This window comes from Erpetoichthys calabaricus, chromosome 4, assembly GCF_900747795.2.
Source record: "Erpetoichthys calabaricus chromosome 4, fErpCal1.3, whole genome shotgun sequence".
Taxonomy (NCBI): Eukaryota; Metazoa; Chordata; class Cladistia; order Polypteriformes; family Polypteridae; genus Erpetoichthys; species Erpetoichthys calabaricus.
This window is the reverse complement of record NC_041397.2, coordinates 235638348-235652954: the sequence shown is the minus strand read 5'-3', so window position 1 is coordinate 235652954 and position 14607 is coordinate 235638348. Positions and strand designations below refer to the sequence as shown.

Sequence of the window (14607 nt, the reverse complement as noted above, 5' to 3'; positions counted from 1 at the left end):
TAGAAAATGACATGTCAAAGATAATGTTTGTTAAGTATTCCCAAATGAGCATACAAGTGTAAAATGGAGTTGCACAAGTTTCGGCATGGCATCCAGTGCTGCCAAGATAGCATCTGGGCACCATGGCACTAAACTGGGTAAAGCAGGAGCAATGGATGAATCACTCTTTTATAAAAAGAAAATTTTTTAGCTCAATCTCCAATGCCTTTGTGACCCCTTATACATACGTTAGTCCTGCCTGAGCTCCAATAGTACAAAATACATACAAACAAGTCATCTATAGCTCTGCAAGAGAGTCCCAAGTAGTGCTCACTGTAGCAGTAGTTCCGTGTATTCCCTATTGCTAGAAGTTTTTATTCCACTCAATCAGAAATTGAATGCTGATTTTAGATGAACACAGTTCAAATTGTTTGCCATTTTCTGATCATATTCTGTTTTCGGAAACTATTGTGCTTAGTTTGATTTAAAAGAAATGCAGTTTTTTATTTTTCATGCTATGCCTGTAGCTTTGTTCCTACCTAGCACCACATGCTGCCTGGATGGGTTTTGTCCCAGCTACCATGAAACAAAATTAGTCAAATTTGATGGGCGCATTTTTGGATTTACAAGAATGAGTAGGTCTTAAACACACACACGTCTGTCTATATACAGTGGATAATTTGTCTTTACGCATGCGCTCAACTAAAATGAAAGCGTCCGCCTAATACCACAGGAAAGGGAGTCACTCACCACTCGCGCCCGCCTCTTGCACCAAGGCGTTAGGAAATTCACACCCACTTTCGCTTATAAGTCTGCTGAACGGGTTAGTAGCTCAGTCTGGAGACTTTATTGTTTTATTTTTTATTTTTTTTGTACATCAGATTCGCTAACTGCCATGTTGTGCGGAGGAACCTCAGCAGCGAAGACGGCGGACGCGGAAGTGCAGAAGATTTGCGATGAGGTGGGTAAAGGCATCGCCATTAAAACGCGACAGAAATTCCACGCAGAAATGATGGATGTGGAAACTTCGAGACGAAGCAATCACCATGCAGTCGAACTTGCCTGTTAGCTCCTGTGCCACTTTAATTTTTAAGACATTATTTGTCAAAAGCCAGTGAGCGTTAGCAGGTTTTAATTTACAACTTAAACTTAACTGTGTTATGCATTTTCAGCAAGATTGGTTTATCAGTGACTTGCTATGTGCAGAAAGTTTTTTTTTTTTTTTTTTGCATTTTCTGTCTTGTTATCCAAACCTTTTAGAACGTCGCTAATAATTATAGGAAGAGGTTACTGTATAGTGTTAGGGTGTGATCAGCTGATCAGAGGCGCCTGCCAATGAGTCACCGCTCGAACTCACGTGAGCCACTGCCCCATCTTCAACTCTTTGGGTGTGTCGCAAGCTGTTGCAAAACTTTTTTAAACCGTACGTTCGTTTAATAGATTAGATTTATTCTTTCGATTGCTGTAGTGTATTTAAACAACAAATTTTAACGTTTGTATGACTGATAGTGCATCTGTTTAGTTTTCATTGTAGGACAGAGCGCACAGCTAAAATGAAGTCACTCACTCATTAATTGCAGCAATCACAGCAATACTTAGATTATTTGGTATGCTTGCATGCGCACTAATTATCTTTTAAGAAAAAGAGAAAAGTAAATGTTGCTTATAGTATACAGTGGAATGCATGCAATATGTATGGAGACTAAAACGTCTAGTCTATCCTTTCCTGGCGAAATCGGGCAAATTGAGGGAACCAACCGCAGATGTTTAATAGACTGCTCCCCCCCCACAATGGTCTGTCACATACACTCGGGCTGCGTTACCAGTGGAAGCCCAATTAGTTATTGAAAGGCAGTTAAACTCGAACATTGGCACTCGCCTCGAATTCTTTAATCTTTTTAAATTGCCGGTCAAAGTGTAATCAGTTTTTTTTTTAAAATGTACAAAATGGTCGATTGCTAGTATTTTATCACAAAGCATTTATAACAAAAAAAGTAATTACAGTACAGCAAAACCGACCAAGTCAGAAATGAAGTGCAGGGCTGTGGGGCTGTTAGCCTCCGCCGCGCCTTGCTTATGAACTCTGTTCTATGGACAGAATGGAATTGTAGAATGATGGAATATACGCCAGGTTTACCTTCAGCAAAACACGATTGCAGAGAGTGTGTCGAAGTTAGCGTTTAGCTTCAATATTACAAGGCCAAAGGTGAGTCGCACGGTCACGGACGTGTTGGGGGTCGGGATCAAGTGTGAAGACCGCGACCCCCGCCACACCAGTTTAACGTCTGTTAAAAACAAATATTCCAAGGCGTCTTTTATAAACACTTCTTGGGGGGGGGGGGGGGGGGGGGGGGCTGCGTGACCGAAAAAGAAGCATTCGAGCCCTTAATAACTCAAGTTAGCGATTTCTAAATTTTGCAGTTGTATTTTACCTGATAACTTACTAAATAAAATTGAACCTGAAGTTACACCTACAGTTAAAAAAATAAAATGCGTCTGGTAGCTGTGCAAGACAATTCGACATTCGGAAATATTAAAAATGCATGTTGCTACTGTAAATGAGAATAAGTACTTGCCTTTAATATAGTGAGCATTGTGTTATTGTATAGTGTTTTATATATAAAGGTAGACCAGGGTTAATGTCACAGGTCCTCCACCTGTCAATGTGGGTTCCCTCCGGGTGTTCCTCCCACCATCCAAAGACTTGTAAGGTACTTGGACTGGAGATGCTAAATTAATGGGGTGTTCTCCTTAGACCAGAGGTCTCCAACTCCACTCCTGGAGAGCTACTGCGGCTGCAGGTTTTCATTCTAATTCTTTTCTTAATTAGTGACCAGATTTTGCTGCTAATTAACTCTTTGCCTTAATTTTAATTGATGCACAACTTAAGACTCAGGCCCCTTAATTATTTCTTTTTTCCTTAATTAGCAACCAAACAATATTAAGACACAAAATGAACCAACACATAAACAACAACCTGTGTCCATCACACCATAACTGAAAATAAAGAAAGGTGAAGTAATGTTGATCTGCTCAGGTCTACAAAACATTTTGACAGCGCTCTTAAAAAAGAAAATCGACAGCTTTGGAAATGTCTGCCATGGTAGAATGAGCGTCATGGAATTAAATAACGGGTTTAATTAGCAATGAGAATGGGCTTCAAATTAAGAAACTGAATGAAGTGAAGTTGGTTGGAGTTTGAGGCCCCAACTGTTGGCTCACTTCACATCAAATTTATGTTTAGGGGCTGCTTAAGGAAAAAATAATCAATTCAGGAGTCAGACTCTCAAGAAAAGTCAATTATAATAAAGGGAAATAGATAATTAGCAGCAAAAACTGGTCACTAATTAAGAAAAGAGTTAGAATGAAAACGTGCAGCCAGAGTAGCTCTCCAGGACTGGAGTTGGAGACCCCTGTCTTAGACCAGTTGTGCCCAACTCTGATCCTTGAGGGCAGTGGCTACAGGTTTTCATTCTAACCGTTTCTTTATTAGAGACCAGTTCTTGCAGCCAGTTAACTTCACTTAATTGATTTGCTATTTAAGACTTGGACCCTTTAAATCAGAGATGAACAACGTCAGTCCTGGAGGGCTGCATTGCATGGCTGTACCATACCATACCATACCATTTTTATTTGTTAAGCGCTTAAAAACACAGCATTACAACTGACCGAAGCGCTGTACAGTTAAAACAAGCAAGACTAAAAGCAAAATATTAAAAACAAACATTAAGAGAGAATTAAAACAGAGACACTAAAAAACGGGTCAGGGGACCCAATAAAACAGAGAAATAGCAAAAAGCAAGTGGAAATAAGACAGGTTAAGAATTAAAAGCCAATGTGAAGAAGTGCGTTTTTAGGTGTGATTTGAAAGTGGCGACTGAAGTGGCTTGCCTAACCACTAAAGGTAAGGTTGTTGTTCCAACCCAGCTGCTTCTCGAAGTCATTTTTTTCTGAAGTGACATTTTTCTGCCTCATTTTAGATGTATTGCTTGTTGAGATTTGGAACCCTTAATTGCTTATTTTTGTCTTAAACAGCTACTTTCACTGCTTATAACTGCTCCTAAAGACAAAGGACCCATTACTTCTCTATCTAGTTTGCGCATTCACTGTGAATTATTTGGTTTAATAAAGTACTTGAAAGGTAACTGAAGAAAAAGTGAAAAACAGAAAATTACTCCATTTTAGGTTTCAAATCATTTGGACAATCTCATTAGAAAGGGGGGGAATTTACAATTTTAAGAATGACCTGACATTGCAGAGTTAAAACACTTAACAACTTATGGTATTAAATAAGCATATTGGTAAGGATTGTTTTCTAATTAAGCAACTGGGTTGGAACAAAAACCTGATGCCATCAGCCTTGCTTGATGGACCGGCACTCTGTCCAAGGGAATGTTTCCTGCCTTGCGCCCTACCCTGCTCAGTATTAAGTGGGCTTAGAAAATGGTATGGTATTTCCTTGGCCGGGTTTGGAGAAACTTGCAGGGTGCAGCAAAGCTGCTTGATTTCATTTCCCATACTGCCCGACCTACCCTCAATTGTATTTGCATAGTAACTGCTCACATCGTTTAGTTGCTTAATAACTGAAAAAGGGACATGGTCGTGTTTGTCTGAGCACTCATGGACAAACAGTGGCTCATTCGGCTCTCTGCTTAGTTTAAAGTGGCCCGCCAGCTGTTTATACTCAAACTATTTAATCCGACCCTTTGGTTATTTGTTCCTAAAATATTTTTCAGCCTTTCATCAGTATTTGGCAGTAAGTCAAAATCTCCACTAGGTGGCACCCTTCTAACAAGTATGATGACCTACTATACCCAAACTGACTAATCACCGTTGACCGTAACTCGGCATTACCTTTGGGAGGAGGTTGTGTGTACGTCCAAAGTCGCCAAAGTGGACCGTTACTAATTACAAAGCACAGCGCAGCAATTTAAGAAAACTGCATTATAGATATTGGAAAACATGGGCCATAACTATAGAAGTAAGGAGCAGGATAATCTGCCGGATATTTCACTCGAAGATCCTCCTGTTGACAGAATTAAAACCATCAAGCGTCAAGAGTGTGGCTTGTGCTATGCCGGTGAACGGGCTCAGACTGAATAATGTGTTCCAGGTTTGATCACCGTGGAAGACCTGGATGAACATAGAGAATCCCAATCATGATGTACTGGTCAAGCACTTTAATGTTTAAAAAAAAAAAAAAAGCACAATTTGTTGGAATGTGAAAACGAAGAATGTCGGTCTGTAAACGTGTGTTTTTGGAAAATTCTCATGTTGGTTGTTTTTGATTAGAAACGGATGTCTTACTTTTAATGACATCATATTGTTTTTGATTAGAAACGTATGTCTTACTTTTAATGACATCAAAGAATATATTCTGGCCAAATGTAACATGTTATTCTGCAGAAAACATCAAGTTACTATAGCAAAAAAAAAAAAAGAAAGTAAAACAACAGTGGTATAAGATAACATAGTACATTTACTGTAAATCAGAAAATAGCTGCTTTATGATATGCATAACTACATCCAAACAAAAAAGTAATCATAACTATGTACATACTCCTGTTTATCCCTTTATGTCTTATTTAACTGAAAAGCAAGACTTGATCAGTTGTTGAATTGGGCTTATGTTTAGAAACCTTTTTTAACTTGTTTCTAAACAAGCTGTTCCAGGCCTTATTTAAAAGAAGTACATATACAGTATAAACCCCCAATGGGAAAAAAAATGCAGTATGTGATGCCCCTTACCAAATATTCCGAATCAGAATACTTTATTAATCTAAAAGGAGATTACTTATGTTACAACTGTATGGATAGAAAAAGGCACAAGTAACCTGAAGAGCAAATAGGAAAAATAAGCATATAAAGTAAAATAGAATATATAAATATCAAAATCAACTACAATAAATTCTTATTTACTATGCTGTACAGGTACACAGTAAATTTTAAATATAATACAGTCAAACTCGGTTATAGTGAGTTTGATGGGACCAACTCTATTTGGTCGTTTATAAGCTGAATTCGCTATAACCAGAAAATGCGAATTTGACAAAAACTAACTCAGTCTATTAAAGTAATAGTGATTTATTGAAAAAATTATACATTTAGCCAATAATGAAAACATACATTAAGTACAATATACTATTTTCTAAGAAAGTCCAAAATACTTTTTTGTTTTAAACCTTGTGATCTACAGTCACGCAGTTTGCCTCTTAAAACGCTTGCTTTTTCTCATCAGGCCCTTGAAAAATGCCATCAATCTGTTGCAGCCATTTTCGGCATCAAACAATGTTGGCAAACTGCGTTCTAGTAAATCCAATATGCCAGCGGCGTCTTCCTCCTTGTCATCTTCATCGTCATCTTCTTTTTTTTTTTTTTTTTTTTTTTTTGAAGCAACGCGTTTATGATTTCGTTTTCAGTAGGAATTCCGCTAGTAAACAATTAGTCATCCACATGTTGATAGTCGTAATAATTTATATTATTCATTTCAATATTGTTTTGGCGATCCCGTGTAGATAACGGAAATTCGTCCTCTTCTTCAAAAATATCAGAAGTTGATTTCCTGAAGCAATTCTGTATGGTAACAGTTGTAACATTGTTCTAGGTAATAGATAAAAAATTTATTGCATATTGAAATTTATTCCACTAAGTGGCTCGCAAAAGTCCAGGATGTGGTCAAGTGTTGTTCGTAATGACCGAGATTTCGCTCGTTATAACCGGACGAATTTACATGCGAATAGCTGATATCTCTGTCAAAAATAATTTTTTTTCATTATAACTGAGAAATCATTATAACTGTGCTCGTTAAAACCGAGTTTGACTGTAGTTACTATACATCAGAGTCTCTTTCCAAATCCCTAATTTACTAAACAGAATAACACATTGAGCAGGAAGTATTTTCCCATAATAATCTTCCACATTTTGAGAACCATGAAAAGGTTAAAAGTTCTTTAGCATGAGAAGCAACAGATGAGTTATTACACATCTAAATAGTTTGAAAAAAATGTTCTGAGACATCCATTAAGGAAGGAGAGAACAGCTTATTGCGGGGATGATTGACCAGAAGAGGAGTTAGAGTCTGATGGCTGAGGGGAGGAAGGACTTCCTGTGACATTCAGTGGAGCACTTTATGGTAGTCAGTCTACTACTACTACTACTACTGAAGACGCTCCTCTGTCCCAACTGTAACGCTAAGAAATGGATGATTAGTGTCTTAATAACAGACTGAAGTCTAGACGACATTCTCTGATCTGTCCAGTTTCCCTCCTACCACAGAGCCAGCCTTCTGAATCAGTTTGTTACACCTCTTAATGTCTGCCATCTTCATTACTGATTCAGAGATGTGCTTTATTAATTTACTACTTTGGTAATCGAGTAGCACACTAGTTCTCCGCTTTTTGAGTTACCAGTTTATCTTGTGTCTGATCCTTTTCAAACCATGGGCTGCTTTCCCAAACTCGGACTTGAGCACCCTTCTATCCTAAGAATTCCCAATCAGATTAACTACATTTTAAAGATCTCTTTTTCTCCTCTATCTCCTCAGTTGCAGTGCGCCTGCACAGTATTGCTAAATAAGACAACGGTCTGTTAACACGGTGTCCTTCCTGCAGGACTTTACTTTTTCAGTGCGTGTAAAGACTTGATCACAGGGGGTGATTGCTGAACAGTGGGGCTTAGACAATTCCCATAAAGTCACAGCATACAGCACAAGTGCAATCCTGAATGGTGTCGATTGTCAAGAGTACTGCATTCTGGGAAGCTGCAGAGTAAAAACTGGTGATGGAGCTTCTTATTTATGGGCTCACGGAAGGTACTTGGTGCAGCTTTTCATACTTTATTTAATGATCAGTTGTGTCAGTTGTACTCCATCATGCTTTGTAGCATCACATATCATAGCAATGTTTACTGGAGGTGCATCCATCTCTGCTGGTGTTACCCAGTTGGGTGACATTTGTAGAACAGAATTTAGGACTGCTACAGCCAGAATGAATAAAAGGGAGCAGATTTGTAGATTTAAAACCGGCCTTGGTTAGGGTGTGTAGTGCAGGCATTGAAAATGGACAGGTACTTTAATTCTTGTTCAGAGGCCTAACAGAGGAAGCCATGAACTGTACAGAAGGCAGAGAACTAAATCTGCATTTCTTTAATCTCCACAGGTGAAGCCACAGGTTGAAAGCCAAACTAATCGGACTTTTCACATATTTAAAGCTGTTCAGTATAAATCGCAAGTGGTGGCTGGAACCAACTACTTTATTAAGGTAAGCATGAATATTAATTGCCTCTCTATGTATGAAAACTGCACACATTGCCTCGATGCTTTGTTCTGTATTGTGGCGTACTCATTCTGTGTACAAATTCCCTTTTTTGTGTTGCTTGTTGTAAAGGGTGCTATAAAAAATGGGCCGCATTTCCTAGAGCATAACCTGATTAGTTTCAAATTTGGGCTAATAATATCCTCAAGACTACTTAAACCAAACCAGGCACAAGGGAAGCATGGAAGGACAAGAGCTGAACTATTTCGAGATTAGGTGCCGGTCCATCACAGGACAAGCACACATACATCTACCATTTGTTAGTTTACCTGACTTAAATGTGGATTTGTCTGCGCAGAATGGGAAGATCATGGAAACTGCATCACCAAAACCCAGAATGCATATGCCAAGGATGCATAGATTGGTAAGGCAACAGCATAAATCTCGGTGTCAGTGAGGTGTCTAGTTGTACCCAACAGTGTGGATAATCTTATGACCACTTGCTTGTTCTGATTATCCTTGGACTTTTTTAATAGTTGATATGACAGAAAGCAAAATTGAATAGTACCATTAAAAAAAGCAGAGCTAATGGTGATTCACACATTTCTCAACTGGATATTTCTGTAATGTTGTGACGTGAATGTCATCAGCAGGAATAAGAGTACAGCAGACACAGCCAGCTTTCAATGCCATTAGTTTGAAGTTTGTGTAATCGATGAGAACATCCTACAAACACTGCCGCCCCTATTCATGCGTATGACCAGTAAAATGTGTTGGAGGAGATTAATCATTTATCTCCGTGCTCCTAATTATTTAAACTTTCACTTTTGAATGGTTGAAAAAAAAAAAATCCACAATCCTCCACAATCCAATGTTCTTACTGACCTGCCGTTGTGAACATAATCATCCTCCTTACCGTTACATATTTTGCTTCTTCTTGGTGGGGGGGACAATAACAGTCACTGCATTTTTTTACTTGAAAAATGTATAAAATCTACTTCTGTAAAATGTGCAAAACACCAAAAGTATAAATTCAGAAGTGTAGGAATATAATGTTGATTCAAATAATAATGTATATACTGTTAAAATATTGTTATTGTCGAAGCACGGGGAAATACATCATCCAGCGTCACAGTCAGGACAATAGTGTGACTCCGTGTGGATTTTCTTTCCAGACTGATCAGCTTTTGAACAGCATACTGCACATGTACGATTGACACGAGCGTCACGTTCACATTCATCAGAATCGCTTTCGCTTCCACTGTCCATATCATCACTGCTCATATCACTGTCAACAGCGTGCAACACCTGGGCTGACGCAAAACTTTTCTTACCAGACGCCAGTATGAGGCTAGGAGAAGACATGATTGCACCACTGCCTGGGTAACACTCACTGCAGTGCAATTCACTTCAACAGAATGTCCTCCCTATAGTGAGAGTGTGTCCAGTTTTGGAAGCGATACAACTGGACACATCTCTTGATTTTTATTTTTTTATATATAATATATATATAAAAAAAATCCTGGGACGAGACGTGACTTTTTCAGAGAGATACTTTCACGTCCCACAAGACGAGACTTTGTGCCAAGAGATTTAACTACGCCTGGGGCTAAAAATAAAAGACAAAGAGTAGATGACAAAATAAAATGTCGTAAAGAATTCAAAAAATGTTGGTGCAATACACATGCAGAGCAGATTAGAGATGATGAAAGTACTAAAATTCGAAAGTCTCAAAAAAAATGACAGTAAAGATCGTATTAGCACTAACAAATGGAAATTATTACTCCGTGAAATAACGGAACAGCGAAAAGAGATTGAATATATTGTTCGGATTTAAATTTTAAGTTGCCGATTTGTAGATCGTCTGATTCTTGTTGCTATCAGGGAAAAGTAATGTTTCTTCCCGATGATGAGGTGTATCCATGAGAATTAAAAGATTTGTTATTTGGTGGAAGTGAAATCCACATACACGAGCGGCTGGGACACAAAGTGGCTGGCGCATAGTGCATGCTGGGAGGTTGGCAAGCGAAGTGAGCAGGGGGCGAAGCCTCTAGTTTATTTAAATAGAAAGTTGATTAACTGCAAAAGTGGCGGTGGTGGTGGAAAGCCATCGGAGCAAACAGTAATTTCCAAGAGATGCAAAGTCATAGTACATGATGATGAGGAGGAGAAGGATCCACCCCAAGTGAATGTGAAATTTTTACTTGTTTATTTTTATTATCCTACAGAAGAATTAGAGCAGCCTATTTCTCTGGTCCTTTAGAAAGGCACGTAGATCCCCCTGGGATTAATAAAGTATCTCTATGTATCTATCCATCCATCCATCCATCCAATTTCCAAACAAGCCTCTCTGTGCTTTTGGCCTTGCAAATGGAAAAAAAAAATCATCTTAACTGATTTCCAGGACCCCAAAGCTGGGCTTGTGGTGAAGTTCCAAAAAGGAATTTGTGCGTACATACAAGACTGCTGGTTTTTACAACACACTGGATATCCCTGAGTAATTTCTTAAGCAAAACAGGCGCACCACCCTAGATTCAGGGCTACTGTGTTCAACCCCTGAAATCCGTTTGGTGGCCGAAGTGGGTCGGCAGTAACATCTCATGTGCTATTTTTTTCAGATTGTAAAACTATTTGGAAATGTACAATTTGAAATGGTTGTTAAATATCGTGCATGATCTTTAGTAGTAGATGTTTAGCTTGACTTTATACTTCAGTTTACAGGTGCCATTTTATTTCACTATGTGATTTTATTTTTTGTTTTTACAATATGAACTTAGTACTTTATTTAAAGAAAACTCAAAAAGGGGCTTCTTGTACAGCAGAAAGTCCATATTGTAACCTGCATTAAATTTGTGTCTTGTCACTGTATGATATGCTGTGATTGTCCTGCAGGTTCATGTTGGAGGAGTGGAGTATATACACTTGAGAATCTTCCGGAGCCTTCCCGTACATGGAAATGAGCTGAAGGTCCATGGTGTCCAGTCACCCAAAGGAGAACAAGATGAAATTGACTATTTCTAATTTTTTGCATTACAAAATAAATTTTCATTTCTTAAGAGAATGACAAAAATTTAAATAAATGGTTTTGCAAATACTTGCAGCAGTTACGTTTATGATTTTAATCTGTTTGTGTAATTTTTGATTTTTGTAAGTTGCGCCCTGTGGCTTACTTGCTTAGAATGAATACTGTATTTCTCAACAGCAAATACATCTCTTAATATATTCAGTTTTCTGCTTTGGAACTTAAACAAAAGAGAGAGTCCAGTCCAGCGCTTGGTCCATTTATGAAGTCGCTCGTGGCCTGCATGCCACTGTTGACTTCAAAAGAAACTAGCAGGCCTCTGCATTGCATACATTTCTGCATAACGGCAAAAAAATTCTCAAATGAATTACAGTAATTCAAAGCTGCATAAAATGTGTATTCACTGCTGACCACATACTGTGTACATCAGCAGACTGTCTTGCTGTGTGTTTTCTTTTTTTTAACCTTACTGTGACAAAATATTGTTTCAAATTTGACTTTTGTAAAACTGCAGCCAAACACATTTTGCAACACAATTACATGGCATACAGTCATGTGAAAAAGTATGTACACCCCTTACAATGTGTTTTCTTTTTTAACATATGTAGATATGTGCATCAATAGTTCTTCATTTAAACAAAATCAATAGATATGACAAACATCATTCCACACCTGCATTTTGTAGTCCATCGTGTAATTTTAAATGAACACAAATGTACATTTTACATATTTGGCTCACACCTTTACCAAAGACGACTAAGCACTTTTATGTTGCATTTGGTTACATTCTTTTTTTGGTTTTCCAATTTGGAGTACAGGCAGGTCAACTGACTTGTTCAGGGTCACACAGTGTCAGTAGCAGGATTTGAACACACAACCTCATGGCTTGAAGTCCAAAGCCTTAATAACTACACCACACTACCTGTAAATGTAAATTTTGCATGTGGAAAAAATAGGTCCACCCTGCAACTATCAGTACCTCAAATTATATTCTGTTGCACCCGATCAGGTAAAGTTGATTAGACCGTCATTAGAAGGGCCGCTCGTATTTAAACCTCAGACAGTTAGTGTGTTTACTCTTTGTTGTTGAAGTGTCTGCTATCACCAGGTCTAGACTGAAAGAAGTCCTTTACAAGTGGAGATCATCTCAAACAACTGCCAGTTGGTCCAGGCCAGGCCTCCCCAGTGAGTTCAGCATGGGAACAGGCCACAAAATGTTGAAGTCTCTGAAAACCCCAGAAATTCTTCACAGGACCTAATGGTAGCTCTGATGTTAAAGTGCATGAGTCTGCTATTAGAAAGAGACTGGGAGATGTGCCAGCAGGAATATTTCACTGTCCAGAAAAGAAAAAAAAACCCCTCAGGACAAGACTAAAGTTTGCCCATGAACAACTAGGCAAAGACCAGGCCTTCTGAAACAATATGTTCTGGACAGATGAGGTAAAGGTACCAGAAGACATGTTGGATGAAAGCCAAAGACCACATTTGACCAGGACAACCTGTTACTCGGCTATAAAGCATGATGGTGGACATGCAATAGTTTGGGGCTTCTTTGTTGCATCAGGGCCTACATAGCTCACGGTCATGGAATCCATTATGAATTCCTTACTGTGCCTGACAGTGCTTCAGGATAATGTGAGACCTTCTGTCAGAAGATTAAAGTTCAGCTGAAGGAGATCCTTGCAACGAGACTGACCACCCAATCTAACTGAGCTTGAAAGAATGGAATAAATCCAGGTGTGCAGAGCTTGTAGAGTTAAGTTGCTGAGGGGCTTCTACAAAGTACTGAATTAAGGGTCTATTTACTTATTTGAATGACAGATTTCAGTTTACCATTTTTTATAGATTTACAACCCTTTTCTGAAAACAGGTTTTTACTTTGTCATTATAGGTTACTGAGTGTATTCTTCTACTTTTGGCTGCTCTCAGTAGGGGTTCCCACAGCGGATCATCTTCTTCCAAATCTTTCTGTCCTCTGCATCTTGTCCTGTTACACCGATCGCCTGCATGTCCTCTCTCACCACATCCATAAACCTTCTCTTAGGCCTTCCTCTTTTCTTCTTCCCTGGCAGCTCTATCCTTAGTACCCTTCTCCCAATATACCCAGCATCTCTCTCTCCTCTGCACATGTCCAAACCAACGCAATCTTGCCTCTCTGACTTTGTCTCCAAACTGTCCAACCTGAGCTGACCTTCTAATGTACTTGTTTCTAATCATGTCCATCCTCTTAGCACCTTTAACTCTGCCACCTCCAGCTCTGTCTCCTGCTTTCGGGTCAGTGCCACCGTCTCCAACCCATATAACATAGCTGGTCTCACTACCATCCTAGACCTTCCCTTTCACTCTTGCTGATACCCGTCTGTCACAAATCACTCCTGACACTCTTCTCCACCCATTCCACCCTGTCTGCACTCTCTTTTTCACCCCTCTTCCACAATCCCCATTACTCTGTACTGTTGATCCCAAGTATTTAAACTTATCCACCTTCGCCAACTCTACTCCCTGCATCCTCACCATTCCACTGACCTCCTCTCATTTACACACATGTACAGTGGTACCCCTGGTCACGACCGTAATTCGTTCCAAAACTCTGGAAGTGACCTGAACGTAATTTCCCCATAAGATTGTATGTAAATACAATTAATCCATTCCAGACTGTATGAACTCTATGTAAATATATAAATTTTTTAAGCATAATAGTTAATTATACCATAGAATGCACAGTGTAATAGTAAACTAGACCCTTACGAACCACTCGCTGAAAACACTTTTTTTTATGAGTTTTAAGCACAGGGAAAAAAATTAAATGCCACTTTTCTTGTGAAACTTTTCAAACCATCTTCTACTGGCTTTAAATTCCTCACCTTCGCCACTCGAAGAAGGATTTTTTTTCAGCAAATCACCCTGAATCCTGGCTTTCCGCATATGATTGCCTCGCTTACGCTATCCCCTGCAAGTTGCTTTTCGTTCAACCACAACAGCAACAGTTTTTTTTTACCTCTTCCAGCACTTGACGCCTTTGCTTGGTTAACACTAACTCTTTTTGCAACATCAGCTGCTTTGTTAGGCCCTGTGTACGCAAAGAAAAGAAAGTGGAAAACGAAGAATGGGAAATCATTGGTGCTTATGAACTTGGGCAGGGAAACAGTGTTTTTGTTCGCCACCAGAGCGTGTGGTCGTGAACAGATGCAAAAATTTGGCAAACTTTTTGATCGTAACCCGATTTGTACATGTTTGGTAACGTTCGTGACCAGAGGTTCTACTGTATTCTGGCTTGTTTCTACTGACCTTCATTCCTCTCCTCTCTAGAGCATATCTCCACTTCTCCAGGGTCTCCTCAACCTTCTCCCTACT

At 39.0% G+C, this 14607-nt stretch overlaps 1 protein-coding gene across 1 annotated transcript; it reads left to right on the top strand.

Annotated features, from left to right (window-relative positions):
• Positions 1 to 708: 708 nt before the first annotated feature.
• Positions 709 to 11325, top strand: LOC114650668 (cystatin-B-like). Its single transcript, XM_028800454.2, has 3 exons — positions 709 to 940; positions 8136 to 8237; positions 11124 to 11325. The coding sequence occupies exons 1-3, from the start codon at positions 875 to 877 to the stop codon at positions 11250 to 11252; spliced, it is 297 nt and encodes a 98-aa protein (XP_028656287.1). The 5' UTR covers positions 709 to 874; the 3' UTR covers positions 11253 to 11325.
• Positions 11326 to 14607: the final 3282 nt, after the last annotated feature.